The 14,642-nt window shown below is 41.8% G+C and overlaps 3 protein-coding genes across 3 annotated transcripts; all 3 read left to right on the top strand.

Annotated features, from left to right (window-relative positions):
* Positions 1 to 605: 605 nt before the first annotated feature.
* On the top strand, positions 606 to 1,174 carry LOC140972491 (uncharacterized). The gene is made up of 2 exons (XM_073434909.1): positions 606 to 828; positions 933 to 1,174. The coding sequence occupies exons 1-2, from the start codon at positions 606 to 608 to the stop codon at positions 1,172 to 1,174; spliced, it is 465 nt and encodes a 154-aa protein (XP_073291010.1).
* Positions 1,171 to 2,758, top strand: LOC140972489 (uncharacterized). The gene is made up of 3 exons (XM_073434908.1): positions 1,171 to 1,339; positions 1,665 to 1,919; positions 2,382 to 2,758. Exons 1-3 carry the CDS (start codon positions 1,171 to 1,173, stop codon positions 2,756 to 2,758), a joined length of 801 nt encoding a protein of 266 aa, XP_073291009.1.
* Positions 2,759 to 11,391: 8,633 nt separating this feature from the next.
* LOC140972488 (uncharacterized) lies at positions 11,392 to 12,819 on the top strand. The gene is made up of 4 exons (XM_073434907.1): positions 11,392 to 11,672; positions 11,757 to 11,901; positions 12,188 to 12,319; positions 12,724 to 12,819. The coding sequence occupies exons 1-4, from the start codon at positions 11,392 to 11,394 to the stop codon at positions 12,817 to 12,819; spliced, it is 654 nt and encodes a 217-aa protein (XP_073291008.1).
* Positions 12,820 to 14,642: the final 1,823 nt, after the last annotated feature.

The following is a 14,642-nucleotide window of genomic DNA, read 5'->3' as shown; positions in this document are numbered from 1 at the left end:
TAACCCTTATGTTTAAAATTTCAATTTATCGCTTGATTACATGGGTTATATGCTTGTTATGAAAATTAATTTATGGGATTGTTAACTTAGAGCAAATTATGTTGCATGCTCTACCTAGTCGGATTTAAGGATCGAATTGCTTGATTGGAGAATTTTGTAGACTTAATTGCAAAACTCAAAATTTTAAGAGATGATTTTCTAATTTTCTGAATTTTTGGGATTTAATTTCTAGTTTTCAAGAATTTTACAGTTTTATGGGATAATTCGATAATTTTGGGGACGAGATGGCAAATTTCAAAAATTGTAAGGGCCAAAGGATAATTTCTAAAAACTTTAAGGGCCAAAATGCAATTACCGAAATTTTGAGGATCTAAAATTTGAAATTTTGAGGAAAACTTGGGTTAAATCATTAAATTTTTCGAAGATTTGGCGTAGTAGCTTGTAGAAATTCCTTATGTTTCAACGCGATCAGATTTGATGGAATGTTTTGTCGCAGAAGGATATATATTTCAAGTGTAGCCATGCATGCATTGCTAGATTCCAAAGCTACACATTATTTTATATTCGAGACGTTCGTCCAACGACTACGAATCATACCGGTGGCGATGGATTCAGGATTCAGAGTATCGATTCCATCCGGGGATCAGATATTCACTTCTCTGATAGTAAGGAAATTGGAGCTGCGGTTACAGAAATATGCGGTTCAAGTAGACTTGATTGTGTTACCGTTGCCGGAGTTTGATATTATTTTTGGTATGAACTGGCTTTCATTGAACGGAGCTATCATAGACTTCCGACAGAGATCAATGTCTGTCCGACCGCCAAGCGGTAAGCCGTTTATTTTTTAGGCAGCCAGACACCAGCAGATTCCGCACATCATTTCCTGAAGAGAGGCTGCTAGGCGTTCTCGGCTAGTATTGTGTCAATGTCAGAGCCAGCTAGTCAGAGGCTAGAAGACGTTGATGTGGTCAGATATTTCCCCAGTGTTTTACTTGACGATGTTTCTGGAATTCCACCAGACAGAGAGGTGGATTTTTCTATTGAGCTCATGCCAGGTATCGTGCCTATTTCTAAGGCGCCCTATCAACAAGCACCTGCAGAGATAAAAGAGTTGAAAGATCAGATACATGATTTGCTAGATAATGGTTTCATTTGCCCTAGTTTTTCTCCATGAGGCACACTGGTACTTTTTGTGAAGAAGAAAGATGGCAGCAGCAGCAATTTATTGACTATAGGGAGCTGAACCGTGTTGCCCAGAATCGAGGATTAATTTTATTAGCTTCAGGGAGCTTCGGTATTCTCGAAGATAGATATCTGATTCGTATACCATCAGCTGAAGGTTAGAGAGTCTGACGTGTATAAGACGATGTTTAGGACGCGTTATGGGCACTATGAGTTTTTTGAGGTGCCCTTCGGGGTGATGAACGCGCCAACGATCTTCATGGATCTCAAGAATCGCGTGTTTCCACCTTACTTGGATCAATTTGTCATAATTTTTATAGATGACATACTGATTTATTCGAGGAGCAAGGAGAAGCACAGTCAGCATCTGAGGACCGTACTGCAGACACAGGACAGACGGCTGTATACAAAGTTCAGTAAGTGCGAGTTCTGGCTTGACTGAGTGGCATTCTTGGGCCACGTTGTATCCCATGATGGTATAGAGGTCGACACCAGTAAAGTTGAGGAAGTCAGAGATTGGCCAGTGCCTAAGAGCGTGACAGAGATCTGTAGCTTCTTGGGATTGACTGGTTATTACATGAAGTGTATTCAGGGCTTCTCTTCCATTTCGGTGCCTATGGCCGCCCTAACAAAGAAGAATGTCAAGTTTATCTGGGGACCTGAGTGCCAGGAGAGCTTTGACAGACTGAAGCAAGAATTGACCACAACACCAGTTCTAGCTATGACATCGGGGCAGGGTAAGTTTGTGGTGTATACAGATGCTTTGAGGCTCGGTTTGAGTGCAGTGTTGATGCAGCATGACAGAGTTATAGATGCATCCCGAAAGTTGAAGGCCCACGAGAATAATTATCCGACTCATGACCTCGAGCTAGCAGCAATGGTTTTTGCCTTAAAAATTTGGAGGCATTATCTGTATGGGGAGAAGTGCAGGATCTTCACTGATCACAAGAACCTGAAATACTTCTTCACACAGAAAGAGCTGAACATGAGACAACTTAGGTGGCTAGAGCTAGTGACGGACTATGATTGTGACATTAGCTACCATCCGGGGAAGGCTAATGTAGTTGCAGATGCTCTGAGCAGGAAACACGCAGTGATTGATCATTTGTCGGTACAGAGATCGCTGTAGGCAGACATTCAAAGGTTCGAACTTGCATTTTATGCCAATGGCGATGCCCTTAATCTTTCTGCTATGACAGTACAGCCGACACTGAGAGACGAAATCCGGTTGGGGCAGACTTCCGACGAGCAGTTGCAGAAGTGGAGACAGAGAGACGAGGATAAGGGCCAGAGACTGTATACAGTTTTGGACGGCATAGTCCGTTATAGAGACCGACTGTGGGATCCTGTCAGTGATTCCCTGAGAGAAGATATCTTGAGCGAGGCCCACAGCACCCTGTACTCCATCCACCCAGGGAGTAAGAAGATGTATAAGGACCTTCAGTCTCTATATTGGTGGCCGGGCATGAAGCGGGATATTCTGCGATTCGTCTCTGAGTGTTTGACATGTCAACAGGTTAAGGCAGATCATCAGAGACCTGCATGGAAGCTTAGGTCACTCCCTATTCCCGAGTGAAAATGGGAGAATATCACTATGGATTTCGTGATAGGGCTTCTGAGGACGACTGGAGGGTATAATGCCATATGGGTGATCATTGATCGGCTCACTAAGTCAGCTCATTTTCTACTGCTCAAGAAGACCTTCACCATGACTCAGTACGCAAAGCTGTACATCAGACTACATGGGATTCCAGTATCCATCGTGTCAGATAGGGATCCGATGTTCACGTCTGCGTTCTGGAAGAGTCTGGACCAGACATTGGGTACTAAGCTGCTTTTCATTATTGTCTTCCACCCTCAGACTGATGGAGATTTAGAGAGAGTTATTCAGATTCTGGGGGACCTACTCAGAGCTTGCATGATCGACTTCCAGGGCAGCTGGGAGCCGAAGTTACCTCTCGTGGAGTTCACATACAACAACACTTATCAGGCATTGATTCGTATGGCTCAAGATGAGGCATTGTACGGAAGAAGTGTGGGTCGCCAGTGTATTGGGACGAGATAGGAGAGAGGGTAGAATTAGGTCCAGATATTGTCAAGCAGACCGCAGAGTTGGTAGTCAGGATTCGGGACAAGATAAAGACCGCTCAGAGCCGTCAGAAGAATTATGCCGATCAGCAGCGCTGGGATATTGAGTTTGCTGTAGGAGACCATGTGTTCGTGAAAGTCTCACCGATGAAGGGTGTGATGAGATTTGGGAAGAAGGAAAAGTTCACTCCGAGATACATAGAGCCGTTTGAGATACTGGAGAGGGTTGGGATACTTGCATAAAGAGTTTCATTACCGCAGAACCTGGCGGGAGTTCATAATGTGGTCCACGTCTCTATGCTGCGGAAGTACATGTCGAATCCTTTGCATGTACTGAACTATCAGCCACTTCAGCTGACACCGAACCTGTCCTTTGAGGAGAGACCTGCTCAGATTCTAGACAGACAGGAGAGTTGGCTCCGGAATAAGATGATCCACATGGTCAACGTAAGTGGCTGAATCATTCCGAGGAGGAGGCTACTTGGGAGACTGAAGCCAAGATGAGGAGTCGCTACCGGGAGTTATTTGGCATGTTTTAAATTTCGAGGACAAAATTTTGTTTTAAGGGGAGGGAGAGTTATAAGGTCCAGAAAATTCGATCTACGTAACTTATATGCATGCAATCTAGGGTTATATTTTAAAATATGTGTTTAATGATTTTTATGCATTTAATGCATGGTTATTTCATGAGTAGGATTTTTTTCACGATTATTTTAAAGTTTCATGCATTGGAGTTTTAAGTTGCATTTCGCGCTCAATCGAAGAACGATGACCGGGGAAAGTTAAGGAAAAATATTTTATCGAATGATTAATTTTAATTAACTGATTTGAAGTGTTCTAATGGTATTTTTTGAAAATTGAGACTTGGTAAGTATTTTTACTCGCCGGGTCATATTTTTAATCGATACGAAAATTTTAACGAATTGGGGGACTTTTTGGAGGCTCGGGAGATATTTTCAAAAACATACCTAAACGAAATATTTTTCGGAAGTGTTATTGGGCTTGTTGGGTTTGTTTTAATGCTAAATGGGCTCAAAACCCTTTTTAATTTTAAATTAAGGTCCATTAGTGTGCTATTTTATTCCTTACACCTAATTAGAAAACCCTAACCCTATTTAGCACTAAGTGGCCGCCCCCCATCCCTCATTAGCAGCCTTTTTCCTAACGGTTCTTACCATCAAAATACAGTACCATGTTCGGCCCCTCCATTTTTCTTTCAAACATCCGCACCTCCGGTGCCGCTTCGACGAGCGTTTCTTTGAGTTTTTGAGAATCTTCACATCAAGGCACGCATGTATCTTCTTTTATCTATATTCACGCCATTAATATCCAAAAAATTTTTTGTAAATGCATGGAAATATCTCGATCTATCTTTTGTTCATGTTTTGTTTAAGTTTTGTCATGAAAATTGCATCTTTATGTCACATGCTCACGTTTTGATGATTTGCTGCAAGGGGCTTTCGTGTTGTCAAGACTAAGGGGCTGTGCATGATGGTAAAAAGGCTGTCATAAGGCTGGATTCGAGGGTAGGCGTGTCAATCTTAGAGCCGAGGGGAGTTGTTTTGAAGGGTTGGCTCGTTTTGATTGTAGATCAGGTAAGGGGTGGAGCCAGCGGTGCAAGGGCTGAACCAAGCCATGGACCAGACCCTGGTGGGTCTGAGACATAGCCAAGAGAGGCTCGACTGCTGCTAGAAACAACCTTGGAGCCGGCCGATCGCGTGAAGGAGGATTTGGCTCTGGTGGTGCGACTTCGGGTAATAACGTGCGTGTGCGTCGTGCTGCTAGCATGGGGCTGAGGGCTGGGCTTAGGTTTGTCCAGTAGGGTCCTAAGGTGGGCTATGAGGGGTTGGTTTGGGGCTGGTCTGAGCTGGTTAGGTGTAGGGCCGGCGGTTTGGTTCAAGAGTCACGACAAGGGTACGGCTAGGAGGCGCAAGAGATTACAGCAACATTTGGGGTGTGATTCGGGGGTCATAAGTGGTTTGGAACGGATGGTTTAGAGGCTGGTCATGTAGGTTTAAGTCACGTTCGAGTTGGGAGAGGTTGGGTTGAAATTCAGGTTGATTAGGGTTAAAACTGGAACCACGGTCCGACTTTTAAAACGAATAGCGTAAGTTGTGAAACGAGCTCAAGTTTACATCTAGGAAATGTTTATAATATGTTTTAGGATGTTTTAAGGAGTTCGGTAAGCTTCGGGTTGAAAATTAGTGGTTCAAGGGTAAAATGGTCTTTTTGTACCTGAGTCGAGATTTTAGTCCTGGCAGCGCCCTAAGCACAATTTATAATGTTTTTAAATATTTTGTATCACGAGCATGATTTTTGTGAATTATGAATTTTAAAGAAAAATTACGTATATGCAAGATTTTGATAAGTGAGGAACATGATGATGTTTTTGAAGGATGCGAATTGGTTGTGACTGACGATATATGTATACGATGAAGATGAGGCCTAGGCTCAGTGGATGGGTAATACTGTCGCTAATGTCCGACAGCCGTCGGGTTCCACGGTTATATGTAGATGGATTCATCGAATAGAGTTGATACGAAAGTCACAACTAATTAACTGAATTCATTAAAGTATTTGTATAAGTATATGATGATTCGATGGGCTATTTTCACAGGCATGATTTTATGATATGTTTATGTTTACATTTTTAAGATCAGGAAACGTATTTTATTACAGCGCTTTTCACCGTTGCTTGTTATGTATATGTATTTGCTATTAACAGTACATGTGTGTTGAGTCTTTAGACTCACTAGGATTGTATGATGCAGGTGAGCATGTTGATGAGGAGGCTGTAGATGACGAATTTTGAGTAGGCAGGGCTGGATGTGCGCACATGACCCGGGGACCATATTTTCCGCACATCACGTTTTTATGAGTTTAGAGTGGACATGAGCATTTTTATACGCTGGTTTTGACATGTTAATGATTAATAGGATTTTTAATTGTTTATTTTTACTCACATCTATGATGGACGAGTTAGCCGTTTTTAACTGGAGTATTTTATTTGTTATTTATTTACGATCATTTTAAAAAGGAAAATTTTTTTTAGCAGTGTCGCAGTATGAAAATTTTTAAGAATTTCGAAAATGAGCTTGTAGAAAAAATAGTATAATTTTTAAGTAGTAGATGTTTCAGTTGGTAACAGAGCAAGGTTCCTGTATAGGGTTGTGCCACCGTCAGCTTCTGTAGCTCAGCATTCAAATCTTAAGTCTGTAAGCTTTTATATTTTTTAAATGATTTAAATAAGTTACTGCTATCACCTGCATGGATGCATGGTTTACGTTTTACGATGAGTTACATTACATGTTTAGATGCTTTCACAAAGCGGCAGAATACCCCAGGAACAAGGGCCCTACTACTGGCAGAGCATATGTGATGCATGTCTAGGAGGCTGAGGCGGAGCCAGATTCTACGCTGATTACCGGAACCCTTATGTTTAAGATTTCAATTTATCTCTTGATTGCATGGGTTATATGCTTGTTATGAGAATTAAATTATGGGATTGTTAACTTAGAGCAAATTAGGTTGCATGCTCTACCTTGTCGGATTTAAGGATCGAATTGCATGATTGGAGAATTTTGTAGACTTAATTGCAAAACTCGAAATTTTAAGAGATGATTTTTGAATTTTCTGAATTTTTGGGATTTAATTTTTAGTTTTCCTTAATTTTACGGTTTTATGGGCTAATTCGATAATTTATGGGGACAAGATGGAAAATTTCAAAAATAGTAAGGGCCAAGGGTAATTTCCGAAAACTTTAAGGGCCAAAATGCAATTACCGAAATTTTGAGGATTTAAAATTCAAAATTTTGAGGAACACTTGGGTTAAATCAATAAATTTTTCGAATATTTTGGGATAGTTGCTGGTAGAAATACCTTAAGTTTCAACGCGATCAGATTTGATGGTATGTTTTGTCGCAGGAAGTATATATTTCAGGTGTAGCCACGCATGCATTGCTAGATTCCGGAGCTACACGTTCTTTTATATCTGAGACGTTCGTCCAGTGACTAGGAATCAAATTAGTGGCGATGGATTCAGGATTCAGAGTATCGATTCCATCCGGAGATCAGATGTTCACTTCTCTGATAGTGAAGAAATTGGAGCTGCAGTTACAGAAATATGTGATACAGGCAGACTTGATTGTGCTACCGTTGCCGGAGTTTGATATGATTTTGGGTAAGCACTGGCTTTCGTTGAACGGAGCTGTCATAGACTTCCGATAGAGATCAGTGTCTGCCCGACCGCCCAGAGTAAGCCGTTTATTTTTTAGGCAGCCAGACACCGGTAGATGTCACACATCATTTCCTGCATGTGTGTGAGGAAGCTCTTGAAGAGAAGCTGCCAGGCGTTCTTGTCTATTATAGTGTCAGTGTCAGAGCCAGCCAGTCAGAGGCTAGAGGACGTTGATGTGGTCATAGATTTCCCTAGTGTTTTTGTAATGTACCATACTTTTACACTACTTAAAATTTGCGGAAAAATTAAAAATTTTCTTAAGTAAGTCGTGAACATTCAAAATCTGAATAAAATGAACCGTACGTTACTAAAGTAGTTGCAACAAAAGTTTTAGAAATAAACTTTGACAAAAGTATTTGCTTAAAATCTGTAACCAGTAGCTGAAATAAGAGTATTTGACATTTCATAAAAACTTAAAAATCTGGGTGGTCGTCGGGTCTAGCCTCCTGCTCAGTCCAAGCCTGCTCCTTGGTCCCCACCCCTAGTCTCCTCGAAATCATCATCACCTGCATCGATCAAGTCTAATGAGTCTAATGACTCAACACGTATAAACTGGAAGGTAGCAAGTACTACGTAATAAAATCACATGCATCTTTAAAATAGGACGTAAATACTAGAAACATGAACTTGAACTTGACAACATGAGTGTACTTGGAACTTGAACATAATAGCGTAACATAGACGTGCCATGATCATAAAATTTCGTAAACATACTTGCATCTTACATAATTGGGCATACATAATATAATTTTGCGTAGAGGCAGGTTTCAAAGCGTGTGACTCATACATAAAATTTCCTGATCAGACTAAACCACAGTAGTGGGCTGAAAGGGAAGATCCACTGCCACATACATGAGATCCCCGTTAATAATTTAACGGGTGGATTGGTCCTTGATCATGCTTTACCGCTTTCCAATCCTGATCTAAACCCGATCATGCTTTACCGAGGTGGAGAGGTCCTTGGCCACGTTCACCGACTTCAAAACCCGTTCATAGTTGGAGAGGTTCCCGGACATGTTATCCGGCTTCCAAACCCGTTCATAGTTTGGTCACAAGACATTTAGCATACCTCAAAAATTTAAAAATACTTTCTTTTTGCACGTCAACATACTTACTGGGCATTGAGGGATTCGTTGGATCTCGCTTGGGACCACTGCTGCAACATACTAGCATGAGTTTGAATACTTAACTTGCATAACTTAGACGTAGGTACTCGAGCTCACCATCGACGTGAATAAGTACCTTATGACTTGCTAGTTCGCTCGGGACTTGACCTCGTTAAATCATCGTGCTAACCTTGATCTTTAACCCCAAATCAAATCTTAAGGTGGAAATAAAAAAAATCATTCCCAAATATGAAGGTACACGGACCCCGTGCCCAGCTCCGACTCCAAGTCCGTGTAGGTTCTGGAGAGACACAATGAAAAGAAAGAAGGACACGGACCCCGTGTCAGGGTCCGGAAAAGGGTCCGTGTAGGCTCGATTTGCTGACACTAAGAAGGAAACAAGGGCACAGACCTCGTGTGAGGGTCCGGCCCCGTGTTTGTGTACTTGCGGGAGGAACGCACCAACGAGAAATCTCATGCTTGTGACTTAATCTCCCTAACCCAATCATTCCTACCATGAACCGACACCTCGAGACCCATCCTACGATACTATAGCACTGACCTAAGCCTGCAAATGCTCCAAAACAATGACGTCCAACCTACGACGCAATAATAATTCAAGAACATGAAATTTGACAACAATTCGATTCCTATGACTTCTACTTCAACCAAGTGCCTAACCACGCGAACCAAAACACCAATACTCATCCCAACAACATTCTCGACTTACCTAAACGCAGCAGCGATCACTCGTTGATCCCCAACAAAGGCTGCAACAATAAAACTACAAGAACACAATTTTCATAAAAGTCACAGTTTGAGCAGTCCCACAAAAACGATCTAACTCACTCAATTTTTATCCAATATTTCAAATTTTATATCAAATCGAAGGTATCAAAAAGTTCTACAACTTTTATGTTGAAGTTTTCCCAAAAACACGACCAAAAAATCGCAGTATTTAAAATAACAGTAAATTACGAATTGTTTAGATCCAAAACGTTTCAAAATCGATCCAACATGTTTCTGCTCAAACTTTGCACATCACACATGGATTTTTACGCATAAAAACATCGCAACACATACTATGACATGATCGACGCAGGAAAAATAGAATATATGTGCCTTTTGACGTTTAAAACTCACGATAAGGCGATACCGAAGCGGAAACGGTGCGAGGGTATCCAGAACGATTAGTGGCTCGTTTTCTCTTGAAGAAAACACAACAAAACCTTGCTGGAATTTCAAAGGGAGGGGGCGGCTGATGTTCTTTTCTAAGAACCCTAATATTTTCTCTCAAAGATATGAAATAAAAATTTGAATTGTGAATTGTGTGTGCTGAAACGTATGTGTGTGTGTGTAAATGTGTGTGTGCATGAGTTTAGGTAAAATTTAGGGGAATAAAATTGGCTTAATTACACAATTACCAACTTAATTAAAATGCTAACATTCCCTAAATAAAATCTCCTAATTAAAATAAAATGCACAAGTTCTAAATCTTTAAAAGTTTTCAACTCATAAAATCACTAAATAAATAATTTAGGTTTTAAAATACTAACACTTCATAAATTAATTGAAATGCCCCACCCTTAACTTAAAATAAAATACCGCATTAAAATTTTTCCAAAAATCGTAGTCGATCTTTTCCTCGATTCCGCATCGAATAATCGCCTGAAACATGAAACTCGCAAAACATTTAACGGGCATCAAAAAACTTAAATAATTTAAAATAATGCATTTGGATAAAGCATGCATGGCTAAAACTCATTTTAAATTAAATAAATGATTTGACAATTAAATAATGCATGGGTTTTACGTGTACTGATTTTGGGCACTACAGTTTTCCCTGACGATGTTTCAGGAATTCCATCTTACAGAGAGGTGGATTTTTCTATTGAGCTCATGTCAGGTATCGTGCTTATTTCTAAGGCACCCTATCGACTAGCACCTAAAGAGATGAAAGATTTGAAAAATGAGATACAGTATTTGCTAGATAAGGGTTTCGTTCGCCCTTCTTTTTCTCCATAGGGCGCACCGGTACTTTTTGTGAAGAAAAAAGATGGCAACATGCGGCTTTGTATTGACTATAAGGAGCTTAACTGTGTTACTGTCAAGAACAAGTACTTTTTGCCCAGAATCGAGGATTTATTTGATTAGCTTCAGGGAGCTTCGGTATTCTAGAAGATAGACCTCCGATCCAGATACCATCAGCTGAAGGTTAGAGAGTCTGACGTGCATAAGATGGCTTTTAAGATGCGTTATGGGCACTATGAATTTTTTGAGATGCCCTTCGGTTCGACAAACGCACCAGCGATCTTTATGGATCTCATGAATCGCGTGTTTTGGCCATATTTATATCAATTTGTCTTAGTTTTTATAGATAACATACTGATTTATTCGAGGAGCAGGGAGGAGCATAGTCAGCATCTGAGGACCGTACTGCAGACTTTACAAGACACGGCTGTATGCCAAGTTCAGTAAGTGCAAGTTCTGGCTTAACATAGTGGCATTCGTTGGCCACATTGTATCCCGGGATGGTATAAGGTCGACCCCAGTAATATTGAGGTAGTCAGATATTGGCCAGTGCCTAAGAGCGTGACAGTGATCCGTAGCTTTATGGGATTGGATGGTTATTACAGGAAGTTTATTCAGGGCTTCTCTTCCATTGCGGTGCCTATGACCGCCTTGACGAAGAAGAATTCCAAGTTTCTTTGAGGACCTGAGTGCCAGGAGAGCTTTGACAGACTGAAGCAAGCATTGACCACAGCACCAGTTCTAGCTATGCCATTGGGGCAGGGTGAGTTTGTGGTGTATACAGATGCTTCAAGGCTCAATTTGGACACAGTGTTGATGCAGCATGACAGAGTTATAACTTATGCATCTCGACAGTCGAAGGTCCACGAGAAAAATTATCCGAATCATGAACTGGAGCCTACAGCAGTGGTTTTTGCCTTAAAAATTTGGAGGCATTATCTGTTTGGGGAAAAGTGCAGGATCTTCACTGGCCACAAGAGCCTGAAGAACTTCTTCACACAGAAAGAGCTGAACACAGGACATCGAAGGTGACTAGAGCTAGTGAAGGACTATGATTGTGACATTAGCTACAATCTAGGTAAGGCTAATGTAGTTGCAGATGTCCTGAGCAGGAAGCACGCAGTGATTTCTCATTTTTCGGTACAGAGATCGCTGCAGATGGAGAGTCAGAGGTTCGAACTTGCATTTAATGCCAAGGGCGATGCCCCAAATCTTGCTGCTTTGACAGTAAAGCCGACACTGAGAGACAGAATCCGGGTAGGTAGATTTCTGACGAGCAGTTGCAGAAGTGGAGACAAGGGATGAGGCCAAGGACTGGAGACTGTATACAGTTGTGGACTGCATAGTCAGATATAGGGACCGACTATGGGTTCCTAACAGTGATTCCCTTAGAGCATATGTCTTGAGCAAGGCCCACAGGACCCCGTTCTCCATCCACCCAAGGAGTACGAAGATGTATAAGGACCTTCAGTCTATATCTTGGTTGCCGGGCATGAAGCGGGATATTCTGCGATTCGTCTCCGAGTGTTTGACATGTCAGCAGGTCAAGGAAGAACATCAGAGACTTGCAGGGAAGCTTAGGTCACTCCCTATTCCAGAGTGGAAATGGGATAATATCACCATGGATTTAGTGACAGGGCTTCCAAGGACGACTGGAAGTTATAATGCCATATGGGTGATCGTTGATCGACATAATAATTCAGCTCATTTTATACCGATCAAGAAGACCTTCACCATGACTCAGTTTGCAAAGCTGTACATCAGAGAGATAGTCAGACTGCATGGGATTCCAGTGTCCATCGTGTCAGATAGGGATCCGAGGTTCACGTCTGCGTTCTAGAAGAGTCTGCACCAGGCATTGGGTACTAAGCTGCTTTTCAGTACTGCCTTTCATCCTCAAAATGACGGACAGTCAGAGAGAGTTATTCAGATTCTGTTGGACCTACTCAGAGCTTGCATGATCGACTTCCAGGGCAGCTAGGAGCCGAATTTACCTCTCGTGGAGTTCACATACAACTACAGTTATAAGGCATCGATTGGTATGGCTCTATTTGAGGCATTGTACGGGAGAAAGTGCAGGTCGCCAGTGTATTGGGACGAGGTAGGAGAGATGGCAGAATTGGGTCTAGATATTGTCAGGAAAACTACAGAGTTGGAAGTCAGGATTCGGGATAGAATGAGGACCGCTCAGAGCCGTCAGAAGAGTTATGCAGATCAGAGGCGCCGAGATCTTGAGTTTGTCGTAGGAGACCATGTGTTCAAGAAGGTCACACCAATGAAGAGTGTGATGAGATTTGGGAAGAAGGGCAAGCTAAGTCCGAGGTACATAGGGTCGTTTGAGATACTGGAGAGGGTTGGGACACTTGCATACAGAGTTGCATTACCGTCGAACCTGGCGGGAGTTCATAATATGTTCGACGTCTCTATGCTGCGGAAGTACATGTCCAATCCTTCACATGTACTGAACTATGAGCCACTTCAAGCGACACAGAACATGTCCTTTGAAGAGACACCCGCTCAGATTCTGGACAGACATGAGAGGAGGCTCCGTAACAAGGTGATCCACGTGGTCAAAGTCAAGTGGATGAATCATTCCAAGGAGGAGGCTACTTGGGAGACTTAAGCCGAGATGAGGAGTCGCTACTCGGAGTTATTCGGTATGTTTTAAATTTCGAGGACGAAATTTTGTTTTAAGGGGAAGAGTGTTGTAAATTCCTGAAAATGCGATCTACGTAACATGAATGCATGCAATCTATGGTTTTATTTTAAAATATGTGTTTAATGATTTTTATGCATTTAATGCATGGTTATCGCATGAGTAGGATTTATTTCACGATTATTTTAAAGTTCATGCATTAAAGTTTTAAGTTGCATTTCGCGCTCGATCGAGAAACGAAGACCGGGGAAAGTTAAGAAAATATATTTTTATTGAATGATTAACTTTAATTAACTGATTTGAAGTGTGTTTTAAGGGTATTTTTCAAAAATTGGGACTTGGTGAGTATTTTTACTCGCTGGGTCGCATTTTTAATCGGTACGCAAATTTTAGAGAATTGGGGGACTTTTTGGAGGCTCGGGCAATATTTTAAAAAACGTACCTAAACGAAATATTTTTCGGAAGTTTTATTGGGCTTGTTGTGTTTGTTTTAATGCTAAATGGGCTCAAAACAATTTTTAATTTTAAATTAAGCCCATTAGTGTGCTAATTTATTCCTTAAACCTAATTAGCAAACCGTAACCCTATTTAGCACTAAGTGCCCCCCCCCCCACCCCTCTCCCTCATTAGCAGCCTCCTTCCTCATGGTTTTTAGCAACAAAATACAGCAGCAAGTTAGGCCCCTCCATTATCCTTTCAAACAAGCATGTAACTTCTTTCACATCAAGGCACGCATGTATCTTCTTTTCTCTTCATTCACGCCAATAATATGCAAAAAAATTTGCGTAAATGCATGGAAATCTCTCGATCTATCTTGTGTTCATGTTTCGTTTAAGTTTTGCCATGAAAATTGCATCTTTATGTGACAAGCTCATGTTTTTATGATTTGCTGCGTGAGGCTGCCATGTTGTCAAGACTAAGGGGTTGTGCATGATGGTAAAAGGGTTGTCATAAGGCTAGAGTCTAGGGTAGGCGTCAAGCTTAGAGCCGAGGGAAGTTGTGTTGAGGGTTTGGCTCGTTTTGATTGTAGATCGGGTAAGGGGTGGAGCCGACGGTGCAAGGACTGAACCAAGCCATGGACCAGACAATGGTGGGTCTGAGACAAGGCCCAAAGAGGCTCGACCGCCGCTGGAATCAACCTTGGAGCCGGCCAATCGCGTTAAGGAGGATTTGGCTCGAGTGGTGCGACTTTGGGTAATTGCGAGCGTGTGCGTGGTGTTGCTTGCATGGGGCTGAGGTCAGGGCTTAGGTTGGTGTAGTAGGGTCCTAAGGTGGGCTAGGAGGGGCTGGTTTGGGGCTAGTCCGAGCTGGTTAGGTGTAGGGCCGATGGTTTGGTTCAAGA

Source organism: Primulina huaijiensis, chromosome 3 (genome assembly GCF_012295235.1).
Source record: "Primulina huaijiensis isolate GDHJ02 chromosome 3, ASM1229523v2, whole genome shotgun sequence".
Taxonomy (NCBI): Eukaryota; Viridiplantae; Streptophyta; class Magnoliopsida; order Lamiales; family Gesneriaceae; genus Primulina; species Primulina huaijiensis.
Note: the sequence above shows the minus strand (reverse complement) of the source record. Positions and strands in the feature narration are given on the sequence as shown.